The sequence below is a fragment of the Lygodium microphyllum genome, chromosome 4, assembly GCF_053477565.2.
Source record: "Lygodium microphyllum isolate KBCC chromosome 4, Lygodium_microphyllum_v1.1.10, whole genome shotgun sequence".
In the NCBI taxonomy this organism is placed as follows: domain Eukaryota; kingdom Viridiplantae; phylum Streptophyta; class Polypodiopsida; order Schizaeales; family Lygodiaceae; genus Lygodium; species Lygodium microphyllum.
In genome coordinates this window covers 145,301,937-145,320,958 of record NC_141138.1, presented here as the reverse complement: position 1 = coordinate 145,320,958, position 19,022 = coordinate 145,301,937, and the positions used below count along the sequence as shown (strand labels likewise).

General features: G+C 40.8%; 1 protein-coding gene across 3 annotated transcripts in view; it reads right to left on the bottom strand.

Moving 5' to 3' along the window:
* LOC148037732 (putative GTP-binding protein OBGC2) overlaps window positions 1–16,608 on the bottom strand; it is a 97,582-nt gene extending 80,974 nt beyond the window's left edge. For 2 of the 3 annotated variants that reach the window (XM_087676687.1, XM_087676689.1), the window contains exons 1-4: window positions 16,440–16,608; window positions 3,721–4,164; window positions 3,350–3,444; window positions 3,049–3,135 (exon numbers count right to left, since the gene is read on the bottom strand). In XM_087676687.1, the coding sequence (XP_087532813.1) occupies window positions 3,049–3,135; window positions 3,350–3,444; window positions 3,721–4,164; window positions 16,440–16,554 (741 nt within the window). In that variant the 5' untranslated portion in view covers window positions 16,555–16,608. The remainder of the gene's footprint in view (window positions 1–3,048; window positions 3,136–3,349; window positions 3,445–3,720; window positions 4,165–16,439) is intronic. The other variant, XM_087676688.1, reaches the window with a different exon arrangement.
* Window positions 16,609–19,022: the final 2,414 nt, after the last annotated feature.

The following is a 19,022-nucleotide window of genomic DNA, read 5'->3' as shown; positions in this document are numbered from 1 at the left end:
TTCTAAGAAGGTCACCAGCTCTTGGAGGGTTTCCTACTGGATGAAATGGCATGTCCACTCTTGCAACAGCAACGGCAGCCTCCTCTCTCTCAGCTCCCACAAATTTGAATTAGCTCATCCTAACCTCCCACCATACTTCACTCCACTTGCATAGGCAAGCTTTGCCAAGTGACAACCTTTCTAATCTATTTTCCAACATTTCTTGCATTAATTCTGAAAATTAATTTGATAATTATTTCTTGCTCAAGAAAATAATCTCGCATGCCAACAATTAAATTGGCTCTTAGCCAAGTAATTGTGAGCACGCATTAGCCTCGAAACTCGCATTAATAAATTAAGTAATGCCAATTCCCTAGTGTCATCACTCACAGTTATGGCTAATTAAATGTTATACACCATATTTTGACACCAGATACCACCTAGTACTTGTTAGGTATAACTTATTACAACTTTTGCCTTTTGCACCAACTAATATCTTGGGGTCCTAGGTCCCACATTGTGAAATTACTAACATGCACCTCACATGTGCAAACAACATTTGTACATTTGATTAACTCTTTAATCAAATGCTAAGCAAAGCATCGAAATTTCACGTCCTTGTGATACTCCTTTCTCTCACCAACATCACCATCTTGGGGTAAAAGGGGGTGGTTACTTCTCCTTCCATTATTCAATGGTGAGAGTGAGCTACATTCTTCTCTTGATGCTTAGAGGATCTCGATCACTATTTAATCGCTCACACTTATACTTTGTATCATCATCTATTTGCTTCTAGATGATCATGAGGCAAGTGAACAATTCCCCTATGAGGGCACCATCCATGTGGCAATGTTGCATAGTATATTATTTGAGTATGACACTTTGCATTACCCCTTGTATAATATCATGCATTGGCATTGTGTTTTTGTGAACAGAGCTCTTTGGATGAGGGAAAAGCGTGTCCTTCGCCAAGTGCCCATCCAAGTATAAAAATATCTTTGCATCTTTACAAATTACCCCTTTTCCTTCATTCGAGAGTGGGTGACTTAGGATCCACCATATTCATGGCAATCTCCATGGCAGCACCTCTATGGCAACATCAAGCATATACCTCCATAAATTTTTTTGTCGCCAACACCTTGATAGGTGGTTGGAGCTAGAGAGTGTGTCCTACTCCGACGGATCCCGAAACTCAGCAAGGAAACCTCCAAAGACATCTGGCAGCAGTAAACACAACAATATGGATGCCCGAACAATGTCAAACAAACAAAGGAGAGAGAAAATAAGCAATAGAGCCTCTAGAAAAGCTGGGCGACAAGCAAGAGAGCACCAAGATGAGGTGAACACAGCAAGAAGTGTCAAATGCAGCCTTGAGATGATGTCGTCAGCAAATGGGGATGATGCCAATGCAATAAGTGCAACTTGAACGCTGCCGCCAGCTGCAAATGCAGCCTCTAGAGGGCTGGTAACAGCAGGAGACACCAACACGAGACATAGACTGCAAGATAGAGGCTGGAAATAGACACCAAATAGGTGTAGACAATGTCAAGCAACTTCAACTAAGATGTCCTCTACAAACGGGGTGTCCACAGCAAGACTAGCACCTGAGACCTGCAAAAACGAGATTTGACTGAGTGGGAGGGCAGGCTGTCTATTTGTAGAAAGTTGGGGGTCTCCAAATTTAGGGTGGTTTACATCTGGGACACTGAAACTCTCTCAAACTACTCCCGGTTTAAAAGAATAGTTAAAATGCATTAATTAACTTGAGTTTTGGGGCTGTTTAATGAAAGCTAATGATAATTTAGCTCAACACAATCCTCCCCCCCCCCCCCCGGTGTGGTACATCCTTTTGACATCCAAGATGCATTGGTTACAACCTTGGGTCATGAGTGGCTTAGTGCAAATGCACTAAGGGCAATTAGGGTTAGGGCAATCAAGTCCTATAAATAAGACTCAAGGCCCATTTCTGCACATTCATTGTGATCACTTCCCTTGGACTGTAAGCCCAATGACTATCACGTCCAAACATTGGGACAGCATGGGTTGGTGGTATGGGATGCCATCCCTTGTGGCACAAATGTGATCCCATATGCTGGCCCTATACTCAAGGGCCAGCCCGTTTGGCTTCATGCATGGGAGGTAAGTCTAATGTCCATTCCCGTATGATTTCTTTGTCGTGGGTACGGCCTGTGTTGTGCCTTGTGCTCAGGTTGGATCCTATGGGGACACTTCAAGATGCTCCAATAGAGACCAAATTGATGAGAGCCAAGATTGTGTAGTCTTACCAAAACAATACGAAAGCATGCAATGGGTGCAAGTCTAGAGAACTGGACTTTTTATAGCCCAAATTTACACACCCAGGGCCTGAGTCTACCAACTTCATGCTCACGACCAGCTGCCCAGCTGGCTAGCTGACTGGCAACCATGCGTGCTAAATCTCATCATCTCTGCATGCGTTTGTGTGTTGTCTACTAATTCTCTAACATGGCTCAATTTGGCTCTGCACCAAACATTGGTTACATCCCCTCAAACCCTTCATCCTTGTACTGCCTTGTATTCTTACAGACCTGGATTTGATAAATCATATATATGCAGTAATGGAGCACCATGCACATTAGATTAAAGACTGAAAATTTTTGGAACTGTTTCCTAAAGTGGTGTATCTCATAGCTGGTAACTGCTCATGCTTACAGAATGAGCATTCTGTTCTTTTTTACTTACTTTCTCATGACCTAAAGAAGGTGGAAATTAGAATAAGTGTAGTTGTGTCCCTGATCATTTCTCTTTTTTTTCCTTTCAGATAACCAAATCAAAAGGTGTGTTTAATGTTTACAGGAACAAGAAAGAAAGGCTGGAGTTTAGGAGCTGGTATATAGGACTCCATCTCTGAGGGATCTATGGATGTAAGGGGCATACAACTTGTAGGATCCAATAATTAAAGACAAAATTATGTTACAAACTTTCTTCCTTTCAACTGTAACCTTCATGTGCATATTGTGTAGATCAGCAAAAAAGAATTCTCCTAAAAACATGATTACTAAGATACTCAGTCAATGGGCATGCAAGTACCTTGTCATCAGGGTCTTTCATGGTTGTTACATTGGGTGAGGGCCGAAGATGTCTTTGGTTACTTTTTGGAATCTCCACCATGCTTATCTACAAAATGCAGCAGCATGTTGGATCATAACTAGAAAGTGAGCTACAGCTTTTCACACTTCCTGAGCTGGTTCTACTAAAATGCTTGAAAGTTTTTTAACATGCATGTTCTCTTCCTTCATTTTGCATGCATTTAGAGTCTTCACGATACACTGCCCTGGCCCCTTAACAATCCCCAAACACGTATGCTGTGATTAAAATCATCCTGCCTTACCCCACCTCGTCCTCCCCTGGCCACCAGAACTTCATCACCTGGGCGGACAAGATCTGCTAGAAGTTTTCCCCCTCTCTTGCGTTTTACTACCGTCCCTACATAATCAAATGGCTGTTAGTCTTTGATACTTTCAGCCTTTTTTAAGTACTCCTAATAAAGCCACAATACAAGAGTATTGATTTAGACACTGATAAACAGACTAGATGCTTTACCAGCTCAAGTAGGCTAATGTATATATATAATTTTGCAAAGCTCATAAGAAAAACTGAACCATCCTGTTGCGTTTGGACTTTAGCAATACAGCTTGATATATTAACTGGCTGTTCTTCACTTATTTAAGGAAAATCAAAGTAATCTGATCACAACTTTACCAACAGGAACAGGAATGCGCAATGATGATGCAGAAGCACCGTCTCTGATAAAAGAAGAGAGATAACCCATAGCATCTACATTGCCTCCCCTTTTGGCGAAATATCTCTTTTTCTTATGATATTCCAGTAAACTATCTTCACTTTCACTGGCATATATGATAACATCACCACCGTGTCCACCCATAGGTAAAATCAAAGACCCATCAGAATCTTTTTTCATCTTTCCTTTTTTCTTTCGATCATCTTTATCCTTCCTTGTGGGATGAGTTTTAGGTGCTGGACGTGGCAAACTAAGAACAGCCCCATGGCCTCCATCTCCAGAGCGCACTGTTATGACAACCTGATCAAAATATTTGTGGGGCTCTCTTTCTACTTTGGTAAACCTTTCTGCTCCAGGCTCTGCAAGAAGGGTCACTGCATTCTGAGTAATAACTCGCCATTTGCCTATCATCAACCAAACACAATTAGTTTAAACTCAGTCTGCATTAAGTTAAAAATGGCACAACTTTGAGGGGCAATATGCACCCAACAGAGTAGAATTTCCTGTACAGCACTCACAAAGTTCACAGACAATCAACCCCTAACATGCTTTGGAACTCACATACCAACATCTTTAATGCCACAGAAACCCTGGGAAAACCAAAAAGTCATCACATAGGCCTTATTTAAGAGGAAAGGTGAACATTTGGATTCTACACTGAAGCGGGGGAAGAAAAACAAAACAAAAGAACAAAAAAAGAAAACAACATAAGGATAGAATGGGTGATCTAGTAAGCTCCTTTTCTAGATCTCTATCTAAACGTTTTTCGAGCCAATGGAAGGAAGAGAGGGAATCAACTGCAGGAAGGCTAATAGGAGATGAATAGATGGGTTTGCATTCAACAGCCTAGCTGTGTATGGTGGTATCAAATGGCTCACTGCCACTATGCATATATAACTAAAGCCCTCTTGCCATAGTAGTCAAGATAGGCTTGCAATCTTGCAATCTAAATCACTCTTAATAGTCATTCTCGATACTCAAACTCCTGCATAACAATACCCTTCCCACTTTGCAAAAACTCCATGCCCAAATAATAGTGCAACAATCCCATGTTTGACATCGCAAAGGAAAATCTTAAATCAGCCTTGAATTCTACAATTTTTGGTGTGTTACTGTTTGGGAGCAACATAGTCTCTACATAATTGACAATGACCAACAAAATCCCCACAAAACCCCCCAAATAATAATAATAATAATAATAATAACATCGATGCAGTATTTGCTTTTAATTGGACTATTTTGAAGGCCCTTTCTAGCCAAAGAAGCACCAATTTCGGCATACCATGCCCTTGGAGCTTCCTTCAAACCGTAAAAGGCCTTTTGCAGCTGCATTCCTTATGTTTTTGCCCTTGGATAACAAAACTTGGAGGCATGCCTTGTGTTATGCATAACACTTTGCAACCAACCAAGCCTCGTAACTGAAAATGGTACCATCTAGCTTGCATGCTAAAAAATGCATTATATGATGATTAGCTCTTCATTACAGCCCTAAAACATGCTTATAACCAAAGTTAAATTAAATGTTCGTTTTCCTAGAGAGTGTTTGTGTTCCACATGTGAAACCCTAATTTGGCAGGATCCACTCATATATAAATAGATAAGCTGCCCACCACTCAGCCCCATCTCATTTGGATATTGTTGGCACCCTGCCCTCTGCTGTCCACACCCCATCCCGGTGGATATCTCAGTTAGGGTTTGCTGTCCCTCAATCAGTCACTTGCTACCAGCCACTAGCCTCAATATTCAGCCCTCCAGGCCTGTGTTTACACCTGGTAACTGTTCCTCAGCAGTTTTCAGCCTTCATCTTCAGCTTGTCAGTGCAGGCAGGCATCCACAGCCTGCCTTTGCATTTCAGCAGTTGTCGCCAGCCTGTCAGAATATCTTCTACTGCTGTGTTTTCTGTTTACAGCAGTCGCCTGCATCATCCAATCAGTCTTCAGCCTGCTGCCCACTATTCAAGGTGCTCTTGTCATGTTCAGTCCGATCCAAACTCTCCAAATCTGCATCTGCTGCTGCTGATTATATGTGGATGTTGTCTGCTGCATTCGGGGATCCATACAAAGCATGACACACTCTCCAACTCATACCCTCTACCTCATTCCTTCAAAGAAATGAGAGTTCAAGGTTCTATATTCACTCTGCACAGTGCATCTGCTGCATTGGGAAGCTTGCTGAATATCAGAGTTAACTTGTTGTGCTCTCCACTACAAGAACTCCTAGATCCCTTGATGATATACTGTTCCGCAATAAGCTTCCAAAGAAATATTTCAATATCATTCAACAAGTGACTTCACAACCGATTATGCCCACATTTATGAATTCAAGTATCGGCTACTATGCTTATGCTCAGCTATTCAATCAATTTCATAACACTCCACAATCTTTAGAGGGGGCTCTTGTTACCACTTCTACAAAGGGGTAGCAAGCTCAAAACAGTGAATCCCAAGGGAGCACCTAGTCCTCTCTCAAACCAAGGTGGTAGAACATGCCTAAGAAAAATAGGTACTGCCAACATTATCAAAAGGTTGGCCACTTCATCAGTGGGTATCGCTCAAAAGCTAGAGGCACCTAACCCAAACCCAAAAATCATATCCCCACCCCTTAATCTCAAGGTAACCTTGACAAGGGAGGCAAGGTGATGGCAACCAAAATCAAGGGCAATGGAGATCTCACAACTACACAACCACCAATCAGTCATCACAATTGACACCGCATTCTCAACTCTAGAGAACACGTCTGATTGGTTTGCAAGACCATCAATGGACTTTCATCCTCAAGTCCCCCCTCGCCTTTATAAGAACATCCAAGGTTGCGAGCTTAGTCCACATTTACGAGTTGCCCCCTAATGAGGTGATCACAAAGACCCATTCTACCCAACTAGGTAGATCTTCACCTACTTGAATTGTGGATAGTGGAGCCACACATCACATGATCCCATTCAAGACATTTTTCTCACTCAAGCCCTTGCAGCAAGGAATGTATTTGATGCCCAGCCTGGTTTAGTGATTGCTTGTGGCAAGGTACAATCTAGTAGCCTCCATATGATAGCCCATTTCCTCCCCCAACCTGTTCCATTGAAACCAGCCAATCCTTTTAGGAATGAGTGGTAAATGACCTGATTAAGTGCTAATTACAACAAGCACAAAACTCACATAAACTGAAATGCAAACTTTACCGATCATTCTTGGGGAATGGACACCTGGTTGACCCTAAAACTACTGCCCCTTGCGGTTTTTCTTTAACTTGTATTACAATTGGATAAAGTACACTGAGATTGCTACAATCTCTTTTACTTTCCAGTGCCTCTTTTGTTGTCATAAATGACCAGCAAGCCTTCTTATCAGTTTGCCCTTGATTCACCCAAGGATTGGCCTTCAATTGACCCTTGGCTGGTCGAATCTAACCCCAAAAATTGAATTGGGATAGCTGGCCTTTGGAACTCTTATGGCAATTCCTCCAATTCCAACTGCAGATTTCAAGTATTAAGCCTTCAATTTTCTAGCATGGGACCCAATGTGATTGCTAAACCCTAATTTTTGTCAGGCAGGACAAACCTATGGGACGCAGGGACGCCATCCCCCAAACGTTTTCATGACACGACGCATCACTTTTAATAGTGTCATCTATGTTACAACATGACGAGATGGGACGTTAACTGTGACAAGTAAGTTTGTGAGTGATGAGAGATGTGACAAATAAAGTGATAGGCAAGTCTTTTTTTTTTTAATAGACCACTTTTTTTATTGCTTTATGAATCGTCAACTTTAAAACATGCCTACTAAATCACTAATTAAAAAATAACAACCAATTGACTTATCTTTAGATGTGATGAATCATCAATTTAAACAACGGACCAACTTATCTCTTTTCTACTGCATTATCGACTCGCCTCAACTCACGTTGGATAGGACAAACAAAACAACAAAGTTTTGGCACTTCTTGTGATTTGGCGACTAAACAATGATTCCCAGCTACATGTCTATGAATACACCCTTACGTGCCCTAAGTATAAATACATTTTATTCTTTGTGTACCAACACATTTGTTGGTACACCCAAAATAGAATCGTACTTTCACTCTCTTTCTGTCACTCTTACTTGCCTGCTCACTCCTCGAGCTGCTGCTCACTCCTGCAGCTAAGCTCCAACAGCTGGTATCAAAGCTTACAGTACAAGATTGTCAGGCGTGCAGACAGCTGGAGTTCATGTCCAGTCGGGAGATAGCTGGAGTTCGTGTCTAGCAGGGAATCGACTGGACTTCGTGACCAGACTGGAGCGATCACACTGCTGACTGGTGTTATCCGTCTACACCATGCAATAGCATCCAGCAGGCAATAGGTGCCATGACTCATCACGAGTAGGCGGCATGACAGACCTGGGACAAACGCCATGTCCAATGGGGAGCGGCGACCCGCGCGAGCAGTCGGGCAAGCAGCGTCACACGACGTGCTGGCAGGTCAACAGACCCCCCCCCCCCTTCTCCCTTCTCAATTTTTTCAAAGAAATCCAAAATTTCTTTAATTTCAAAATTACCCCTTTTTTTGCCTTAACAGGGATTCACGCATGGTAGCACAGATTACAGATCTATGTAAATTTGAGCCTGAAAATTCGGAGCTTTTCCTAAATTTGATTCCGTTTGTGCCTGACAATGACATTCGTGTTAGAAATTGCAAACATTGTACATGTTGACCTCAATCAAATTGGAGATTTTGCCAAATTTGTCGAAACTTCGCTCTTTCAAGTAAAATTTATTGACATTGGACCTCGAAAAATTAGGGCTTTTCATATCTTGATGAAATTTTGCTCAGTTGAGTCAGATTGGCTGACATTTATGCACTATTGGACCTGGAATTTTGGGGTTTTTTGCAAAATTTGGTAAATTTATGTATAAACAACAGGGATTTATTACTATTTGGGGAAGAACAGCAACGTATTTGCTGGTTCAGCTTGTGCTTCTGCAGTTCAGTGCATTTACTCTTGTGTTCGTGATAAAAATGACTACAACTTCTTCCAATTCAGACATTAAGAGTTTGATGGAAATCAAACAGTTTGATGGTCAAGGCTTTGACCTTTGGAAAGACTGTATGCAGGGCATATTGTTCTTAAAGGATTGTGAGGATGCTTTGCAAGAAGATAAACCCGCACAAATGTCTGATGCAGATTGGGCCAAAGTTAACAAAAGGGCTGTGGCTTACATAAAGATGGATGTCACTGATGACATTTTGACAAACATTAAGGATTTAGATATTGGTTATGCAATATGAAAGAAGCTAAAAACAACCTATGAGATCACCACACCTATTAATCAGGTGCATTTAATGCGCAAGCTAGTGAATATGCGATTGGATGAGTCTAAGTCTACAACTGAGCACTTGAGTGCATATACTAGCATTTTAAATTAGCTCAAGGATGCAAATTTGGATTTTGATGATAAGTTGAGAGCGATCTTTCTGATCATGACACTACCTGATTCTTAGGAGACCTTGGTGGTTTCTCTCAGCAATAACCCCAATCTCTCATATGATGGTGTGAGGGGTTCAATCTTAAATGAAAAAATTAGACGTATGTCTAGTAGGGAAGGTAGCAACTCAACCTATAATGTAAGAGACAAGGCTGAAAAGAAAAATGCAAATGTTGGACAAAGAAACAGAAGCAAGAGCAAAGGAAAGGAAAAGAGTGACATTACTTGCTACTATCACTGTGGTCGGAAGGGCCACAAGAAGCCTAATTGCAAGTATTACAAGAAGGAACAAGAGAGAAAGAAAAATGCAATAGACAAAAAGAAACAAGAGGATAAGAGAGATGCATTTGGGGCAGCCAAAGGCAAGGAAAAGGCCAATGTGGCCTCCAATGTAGTCATAGAGGAGCTCTCAGATACAGAGGCTGATGTATTATGTATAGTTGATTATGATGCCCGTGAATGTCACATACAGGATATGCAGATTACCAAGGCTGATGTGATTGATGCACTTTTGTCAATTGATGATGGTGTCACTCAAACTTGGATTGCAAACTCTGGTGCTTCTTTCCATGTAACTCTTTGCTTGAAGTATTTTGCTATGTTCAATGCAGGGAAAAATGTACCTTGGAAATAACCATGCTTGCAGCATTGATGGGATTGGCACTATACACTTGTCTTTAGATAATGGGCAAGAGCTTGTGTTGAAAAATGTCAAATATGTGCCTGACATCAAGAAAAGTTTACTATCTATTGGTCAGCTTGACTTGCATGGTTACACTACACTGTTTGGTGGTGGTTTGTAAAAATTAAAAAAGGGTTCCATGCTGATTGCAAAAGGAACCAAGAAGGGCACTTCGTATTGTTTTCACCGTAAAGCTTTGAATAGCAAGTTTCTTGCAATTGCTATAATTGGTTGTCATTTGGAGTTGTGGCATAAGAGACTAGGCCATATGAGCCAAAAATGACTTGATGTCCTTACCTCTTTGAAGAGGGTTGATGAAAAAGGCTCTAAACTTGATTTTTGTAATGACTATCAGTTTGGAAAGCAAATGAAAGTTTCCTTTTACTCTGTTGTCTCTCGTAAGTCCAATGTCTTGGACTTAGTGCATTCTAATGTATATAGTATGCCCGTGAAATCGTTGGATGTTGCTGCATATTTTGTCTCTTTTATTGATGATTGTTCCAAGAAGATTTGGGTTTATCTATTGAAAAAGAAAAGTAAAGTGTTTGATGTTTTTAAAACTTTTCATGCATTTATGACCAGTCAGATAGGTAGAAAGCTAAAATGCTTGAGAACTGATAATGGGGGTGAGTTCACATCTACTAAGATTAAGTCATTTTGTGACTTGCATGGAATTAAGAGGGAGTTTACAGCTCCTTACATCCCTTCTTCAAATGGGGTGGCTGAAAGATATAATAGGACTTTATGTGAAAGAGTGCGGTGCATGCTGTCCACTGCTAATCTCCCTCATGAATTTTAGGGAGAGACACTTCAAACTGCATTTCACATTTGCAACCACTCTCCAAACAGGTCCGTAAATAATGGCATCCTTGAGGAGGTTTGGTATGGCAAATCGGTCTCATATGACCATTTACGGATATTCAATTGTGATGCCTTCATGCATGTTAGAGATGAGCTAAGGAACAAACTTGACCCGAAATCCACCAAAGGCATTTTCATGGGCTATGGTGATGAGGGTGAATTTGGCTACAGAGTGTGGCTACCTCAGTCTAAGAAAATTATTCGCAATTGAAATGTTGTGTTTAATGAAGCAAAATTGTTGAAAGGTACTTTAGCCTTCTTTGAAGACATGAAAAAGGTCAAATTTCAAAATTTACAGCTACCTATTACTTCAGATGATGAGCCTCATGGTGCTGTACCACAGATTGAAACTGATGATCAGCCGGTTATTTTTGAGCCAAATGATGATGGACAGCAAATAGAAGCACAAGGAAGTCATGGATAGCAAGATAGACTTGTTGATTATGAAAATGCAGGTGCTGGTAATGAAAATGAAGGTGCTGTACAGCATGAACAGCATGCTGAAAATAGCTTACAGCAGCCAATAAATGTTGAAAATAACAGACCTCCAGATGTAGACCCCATTCTTGAAAATGTAGATCATTGGGTACGCAAGTCTACAAGTTTAAGAAGGCAACCATATAGGTATGACCCCTCTTTGCACTATGTGATTCTTACATATGAGGGTGAGCTTCTTACATATAAAGAGGCCATATCATGAAAATTCAACATAAGTGGGAGCTAGCTAGGCAGGAAGAGATAAAATCTCTGTATGCCAATGATACTTGGGATCTTGTGCCATTGCCCAAAGGAAGAAAGCCTCTTCCAAACAAATGGGTTTACAAAGTGAAGACAGTTGATGGGAAACCCAAGTACAAGGCAAGACCAGTTGCCAAAAGGTATGCACAGAAGAAAGGGATTGACTTCCAAGAGGTCTTCTCACCTGTTGTGAAGATGACCACTCTACGTGTGCTTTTTGCTCTCATTGTTGTATTGGACTTAGAGCTATACCAAATGGATGTAAAAACAACTTTTCTGCATGGTGACACTGATGAGGAAATCTACATGAAATAGCCTGAGGACTTTGTAGTTCCTGGAAAAGAGCAGATGATGTGTAAACTAAAACGCAGCTTGTATGGGCTGACGCAAGCACCACGGCAGTGGTACAAAAAGTTTGACACTTTTATGCTCTCTCATGGGTTTACACGCAGCCATTCAAATCATTGTTTGTACATGAAAAAGGATACAGATGGCAGCCCCATCATACTTGTTTTGTATGCGGATGATATGTTGCTAGCTGGGAAAAGAAAGATTAGCTTGGATGCTCTCAAAGATCAACTGAAATCAGCTTTCTCCATGAAAGATTTGGGGAATGTAGAGCATATATTGGGCATGAGGATTCGCAAGGATAGAACGCAGAAATTGTTGTTTTTATCTCAAGAAAAGTACATTGAAAAGGTACTGGACAGATTTAGCATGGCTGAAGCTAAGCTTTTGGGGTACCCTTACCTCGATACCTTAATCTTAGTAAAGCCAACAGCCCAAAAGATGACATGGAAGCCAATGCTATATGAAGGGAGTCCCTTATGCATCAACTTGTGGCTCTCTTATGTATGCTATGGTTGCTACTCGTCCAAACATTGCTCATACAGTGGGAGTTGTTAGCAAGTTTATGTCAAATCCTAGCAAAACACATTGGGAGGCTGTCAAGTGTATTCTTCGATACCTAAAGGGTACACAAAGAATGTGTATTTGCTATGGGCAAGGTGCACTAAGTCTGCAGGGTTATTGTGATGCAGACATGGCAGGTGACTTGGACACTCGTAGGTCCACTAGCGGGTATGTCTTTACAATTGCTAGTGGGGCCGTTTCTTGGTGTTCCAAGTTGCAGAACATCGTAGCACTGAGTACTACTGAAGCTGAATACATATCAGCTCTACTGAAGCTTCTAAGGAAGCTATATGGCTGAGCAGACTTGCAGAGGATCTCGGCATGTCTATGGGTATTGCAATGTTAGGATGTGATAGCCAGAGTGTTGTGTATCTGGCTAAGAATGCCATGTATCATTCACGCACAGAGCATATAGATGTGCAGTATCACTTTATCAGACAGATTCTGGAAGATGGTCTAATTACATTGACCAAGATCAAAACACAGGACAACCCTGCAAATGTTCTCACTAAAAGTCTAAGCAAAGCTCAGTATGAGCATTGCATACGACTAGTAGGAGTTGGTACTTCGGACCTTTAAGTGAAAGGTTGTTGGGATAAAGGCCCTTTATTCACCTCTCTGTATAGTACACGTGTATTACTTAGCTGTACATGTGAATGCACCCTTATGTGCCCTAAGTATAAATACATTTTATTCTTTGTGTACCAACAAATATAGAGGTTCACTTCGGACCTTTAAATGGGAGGTTGTTGGGATAAAGGCCCTTTATTCACCTCCATATATAGTACATGTGTATTATTTAGTTGTATGTGTGAATGCACCCTTACGTGCCCTAAGTATAAATACATTTTATTCTTTGTGTACCAACACATTTGTTGGTACACCCAAAATCGAATCATACTTTCACTCTGTCACTCTTACTTGCCTGCTCACTCCTCGAGCTGCTGCTCACTCCTGCAGCTAAGCTCCAACACATGTGAGCCTTGTCCAACATCAACCATTGCATTTCCTTCTTCACCATGTGAATGTCCATACTAAGGGGCATCATCACTGCTTGATTCCATTTCACTATATGATGACATCTTGCTGTAATTACTCAGCTAAGGAAAAAAATCAGCACTAGCACAAAGCTTTGTGCTCACAATCAAGTGCTTCAAGCCCACCGAATCAAAGGATTGAGTGGTATCTTGGCAATGAAACCATGAAACCAGCCTTTCTTCTCAGAGAGTGTGGTAAAACCTGATCAAGCACTTAATTATAGAAATTAAGAAATGAACATAAACTTAAATGCATACTTTACCATAACATCCTTAGACATTGGACACCCTGTTGGCCCCAAAATCAGTGCCCCTTGTGGTATTTCTTTAATTTGTATTGCTATTGGATGGAGTACAACTAAGATTGTATTGCTACTGTATTGCTATTGGATGGAGTACAACATGTGCTTCTTGCAAAATTGACTACTCCTGACTAGTTGCATTATCCGCTTCTTGCATATCAATAAGTTCAAACATAGGCTGAAGAGAGGCATTTGGCACATGAACATCGATTGAGGGAGTTAGCTATGTGAAGCTATAGAAGGCTCTTTTGAGCATCATTAACCATCATTATCTCTCACAATTTCAATTCCCACCCATTACACAAATTTTGTTCTAGGCTTTTTGAGATGTGGAAGACCCTTTTGAGTATACTTAAACATACCTTTTTAGAGTGAACTTTAAGCAAGACAAGGACACCCAAGATGAAGATCATAACCTTGAACCTTACCACTATAGCATTGCAATCTTACAGCACAGGGACTCCTCAAAGTTGCTCCAAGAATACCTACAAAGCAAGCAAGACACACCCCTAGACCCTACTGGTAAGCATTGAGCTCGTGCCTAATGGTGAGACCTTGCAAGGGACCCAATTGCCCTAGAGATGCATCAACAAAGCACAACCTATACATCTTTGACAACCCTCTCAAGGTATTGCTACAAGATTACTTCCAGAGCAGCTTTCAGTGCTTAGACCATGTTTGATCCCTCAAATCTTGGATACTTTGATAGTACATAGACAAAGAGGCACCAAGACTTGTGAGTAAAGAGTATTGACTACCAAGAACAGGGCACATGCACCTTGCATTAAGCCACTCTCAAAGCATTGCCAGGAATACCTCACATCAATACTACATAGATAGCACTGATCAAGAGACTCTTAACCAAGCAAGCAAGGTAGAATAAGCTAAAGGCTAAATCAGCACACAAGTAGACCAAGCTGAATTGAAGTAACCTTGATCTAGAAAGAGTTAAAGAAAACTTCATTTAACTAGGAAGTGCCTTAGACCTTGCAAGACCAATAGCACAAGACCTTACAAATACCTTGACCCAAGATGGCAAATACCGAGTTGAATGTTAATGAAAAAATAGAACTTTAAGAGACTCCTGGCCTTGCAAGACCTAGCCCGGATGGCCTATTCAGATATCAAATGCTATACTACAAGAAGCATTTCCTAAAGACATAAACCTACATAGTGTCCTCACCAAAGGACTGCTCCTTTGAAGAAACTCCCATCCTGACACCACATGGAGAATCTTGTAAATCGAGAGATGAATAGGATGTCTAACGATAGCATCAAGAAGCTACCTCCTACTCTCCACACCTAGCTTAGGGACCATGTAGAGACATCTAGAACAAAGACCAAGGGAAGGACAATAGAGGAGATTTTAGCCAATGTGGAAGCTACAAAAGGCTTAGAAATGGGTATCACAACAAGGGTTACCAATGGACTCTAGAGCAACAAGAAGACAAAAGGAAATTAGATAATGGCATCGATAGTATCAAGAAGTTGATGAAACCTAAGTGAAGTCTTTGAAGAGGCCATAAGAGTCATTGACCTTCTGCAAGAGAGAAACAAGAGCATGCTAACAATCCCTCTCCAGCAAATAGAGGACTTCCATATGGAAGAGGAGGCCCTCTAACCCTACTTGCACCTAACAACCAAAGACCTGAAAGACCTAGGGCCGTTCAATACCAAGGCCCTTGCACATGCATCCCTTGTGACTATGTGCCTTGAAAATGTCAAAAACTTTCTCACCTTCATATGCATGTCCCACTCCCTCATTGACAAGATCCCACTGGCTAGAAAGGGATGGCTAGAAAGGGAACTCCACTATAAAGAAATCAAATACATGTGATTGCGCCACCTAGTGGTTATCTAACATCAAATGCTAAAGGCCTAAAGAGGGGTAAGTTGAGCTGTCAAAAGAGGTAGAGAATATACAAGATATACAAGACCTTTGAGGGCTTATGGCCACCTTCAGCAGTGCTCACCTTAGAAAACGACCTCTGCATTACTTCTACACACAATGCAAGAGCACAGGCAACTGCGAGAAGAAGGACATGATATATATGAAGCAACAACTATCGACATGTCCATCAGCACAGAATACAAATCAAAGCTTTGTGGATATGCATAGAGATGCAGACATCTGCTCAAACTGAGAATGCATTGCATTTCGCCAAATAAAACTAGAAAGTGCAAATGAAAACAAGAAAATGCATCGTCCTGAACAATGGAAACTTGAAAGAGTCTCGCCGCTCCTGCAATTACAAAGTTTTGCACAGCTACTATCGACATGTCCATTAGCACACATTACAAATCAAACCTTTGCGGGTATCCACAGAGATGCAGATATCGGCTCAGGCTGAGAATACACTGCATTTCGCCAAATAAAAAGTACAAAGCACTGAAAAATGAAAACAAGAAAATGCATCGTCCTTAACGATGGAAACTTGAAAGAGCCTTGCCGCTTCTGCGATTACAAAATTCTGCGTGGCTGCTATGGACATGTCCGTCAGCACACGTTAATCAAAGCTGTGCAGATATGCAAAGACGTGCAGCTATCGCTCAAACTCACAATGCATTGCCTTTCGCCAAATGGCAAATGGAGAACGATAACAAGAAAAAGCACCGTCCTTAATAATGGAAACATGAAAGAGTCTTGCCGCTTCTGCGATTACAGAATTCTGCACGGCTGTGTGTACCTGGGGGAGGTAGCAGATAGGGCCGTGGGTTGCGAGTAAAGGAGAAGACTCCATAAACCTCCGACTGTGCAAAAGACAGATGATGCTGTGGTAGCAAAGAAGTAGCTGCCAGCATGTTCGTCGTGGGGGTTGCACTGATGACGAAGGTGATTAAATCACAAGAGATTGCTGAAAGTCGTCTAATGATAGTAGCGAATCGCGATCTCCCTTTATATATTTTATTACTTTTTCGGAGTGACTCACGTTGAAAATCTTTTACGGCTGGCATTTATAGAAATTATATGATACTCAAAAGGTTTTGAACTTCCCCATCATTCTAACTCAACCCACATTGCAATTTTAAAAAATTTGAGATTTTTTTAGAAAAGCCAATAAATTGTAGCAAAATGAAAAAAAAGCAATTACATCGTAGCATCGGGCATGAAAGCCTCTCATCTTCAACATTGTTGAGATTGGGCCAGCAACCCAACTAATCTTTTCCTTTTTACATAGTAGTATACTCTTTGTGCATCAAAACTATGTCACGTAAACTACATTGCCAACATTTATACCAAATCTTTTAGAGACATCAAGATGGCAACAAGATCTCTTTCTTCAGCTCAAAGCATTTCTTTCTTTGAGATAAAGACTTTGAGAGGTTGTATCACGCTTATAGTTTCCCTCTTCGCAATCTTCTTATCTACGCATTAAAAACCAAGTCTCAATCGAGAAACACCTGAAAGGCAATTGTATTTCTCTTATTCAAACGCTCCAAATATAGATATTTTTAATGTTAATCCATAAGATAGGTGGAACTCCATTGGTTTCACCTAAAAGCAACTCTTTCCAATAAAATTTCTTAAGATGCATAAGAAGCATTATCCTGCATAGCTCATTAAGAATAACCTTATTGTTTGGGTGGGAACTAAAAAGGTGGGGTATTGTTCCAATTTCTCTCTTACAACTTACACGAATCCATTTCCTCTTCCAATACTTGCCACAATAAAGATGAAAATTTGGGGGCTAAAGTGGCTAAGTGAAGCTATTCGAAGTGATAGTACAATTGGTTTGCATGCTTATGAGGCAAAAGGCTTTAAAATCCTTAGCTTTTGACCAGTTAACTTAGTATCCAGAGTCCTTAGGGGGTCAACAAATGATATGGGCCCTTTGATTTCTCTCTAGGGCTTTGATTCACTTGATTCTTTCGCAAAATTGAGATGGGCAAGATACCTCTCTTATTAGGCCATCCAAATTCTTTGGTCCCTTAACTACATATTAGCTTGGACAAACAAAGGGTTAGAGCCAGTTCAAGCCATTTTCCTGAATTGAATGACCCTCTTTCATTTGCATTCTATCTATGTCACTCCTTAAGTGTGTTATCCTTCCACCACTTGTTGTTGTACTCCCTTACATCTCTTCCACCGCTTGCTATTGTACTCCCATACATCTCTTCACCTTTGGAGTCCTAGCTTGGCTAGCATTATGTACTCATTTGCATTGACTAGCAAGACCAAGATGCTGAAAGCATGTTTCACTTTTTGTTTGCTACTTGAATCAATTCAATCTTATATTTCAGCCATGCCTCCCAAACTAAATTGATTAGTGGGGAGAGTTTCTTGCCTTTGAAACTTGCATTGCTAAAAATTATGGCATATAATGAGATATTTTTCCATCTGGGACATACCTCTACCGCCTTATTGAAGTTGAGGAGGATTGCCCAGTCATCCTCAACTGTCATTTAACTGAATATGATTTGCTTCATGACTAGATTTTCTACCATATATGATGGATGTTACGAATGCTAAGGCCATCACAGTGCTTTTTCCCTCGTACATTGTAATGACCTTAAATAATTTTTAAAATGTTAATAGGGAAAAAATGGCCACTAACTATGCACATTGTCAACCTCATCATTAGCCACTTCATCATCATGACATCAATTAGCATTTTGTCATGGGATGTGTCATTAGTGCCAACGTCGCGATCATCTTTGTTAGAAAAGCTTGTAGCATGATCTCGAAAGCAACAAAGCTCAAGATCACAAAAATATCATACTCAGATAGTAAAGTGCGATGGATGATCTTGTTAGCCAATGGCTATATAAGCCTTAGAGGCTTAGGCCATTATGTATTATTGATTCTTTAGTACTGTTGAATACAAATGAGACAGACAGGTACAGAGAGAGACACTGAGACAAATAAGAGATAGTGAGAAAGAGAGAGAGAGAGAGAGAGAGAGAGAGAGAGAGAGAGAGAGAGAGAGAGAGAGAGAGTGTGTGTGTGTGTGTGTGTGTGTGTGTGTGTGTGTGTGTAAGAGAGAGAGAGAGAGAGAAGAGAGGGTTAGAGAGAGATAGAGAGATAGAGAGAAGAGAGAAGAGAGTGTAGGAAGAGAGGAGAATAGAGAGTGCGAGAGAGAGATATAATACTTGGATTATCCTTTTCTCCCAACCTAGATACTTCCTCGCTTTGGTAGACTCTCAACAACATGTTTGCCAAGTTTTACTTCAAGTCATATGGGTTTAGAGGTACTACAAGTGTCCAAGAAGGGATAGAGTAAATAATGTTTTAGAAGAAGTTTGCTTGCTATAATGACCCCAAAGTAGTG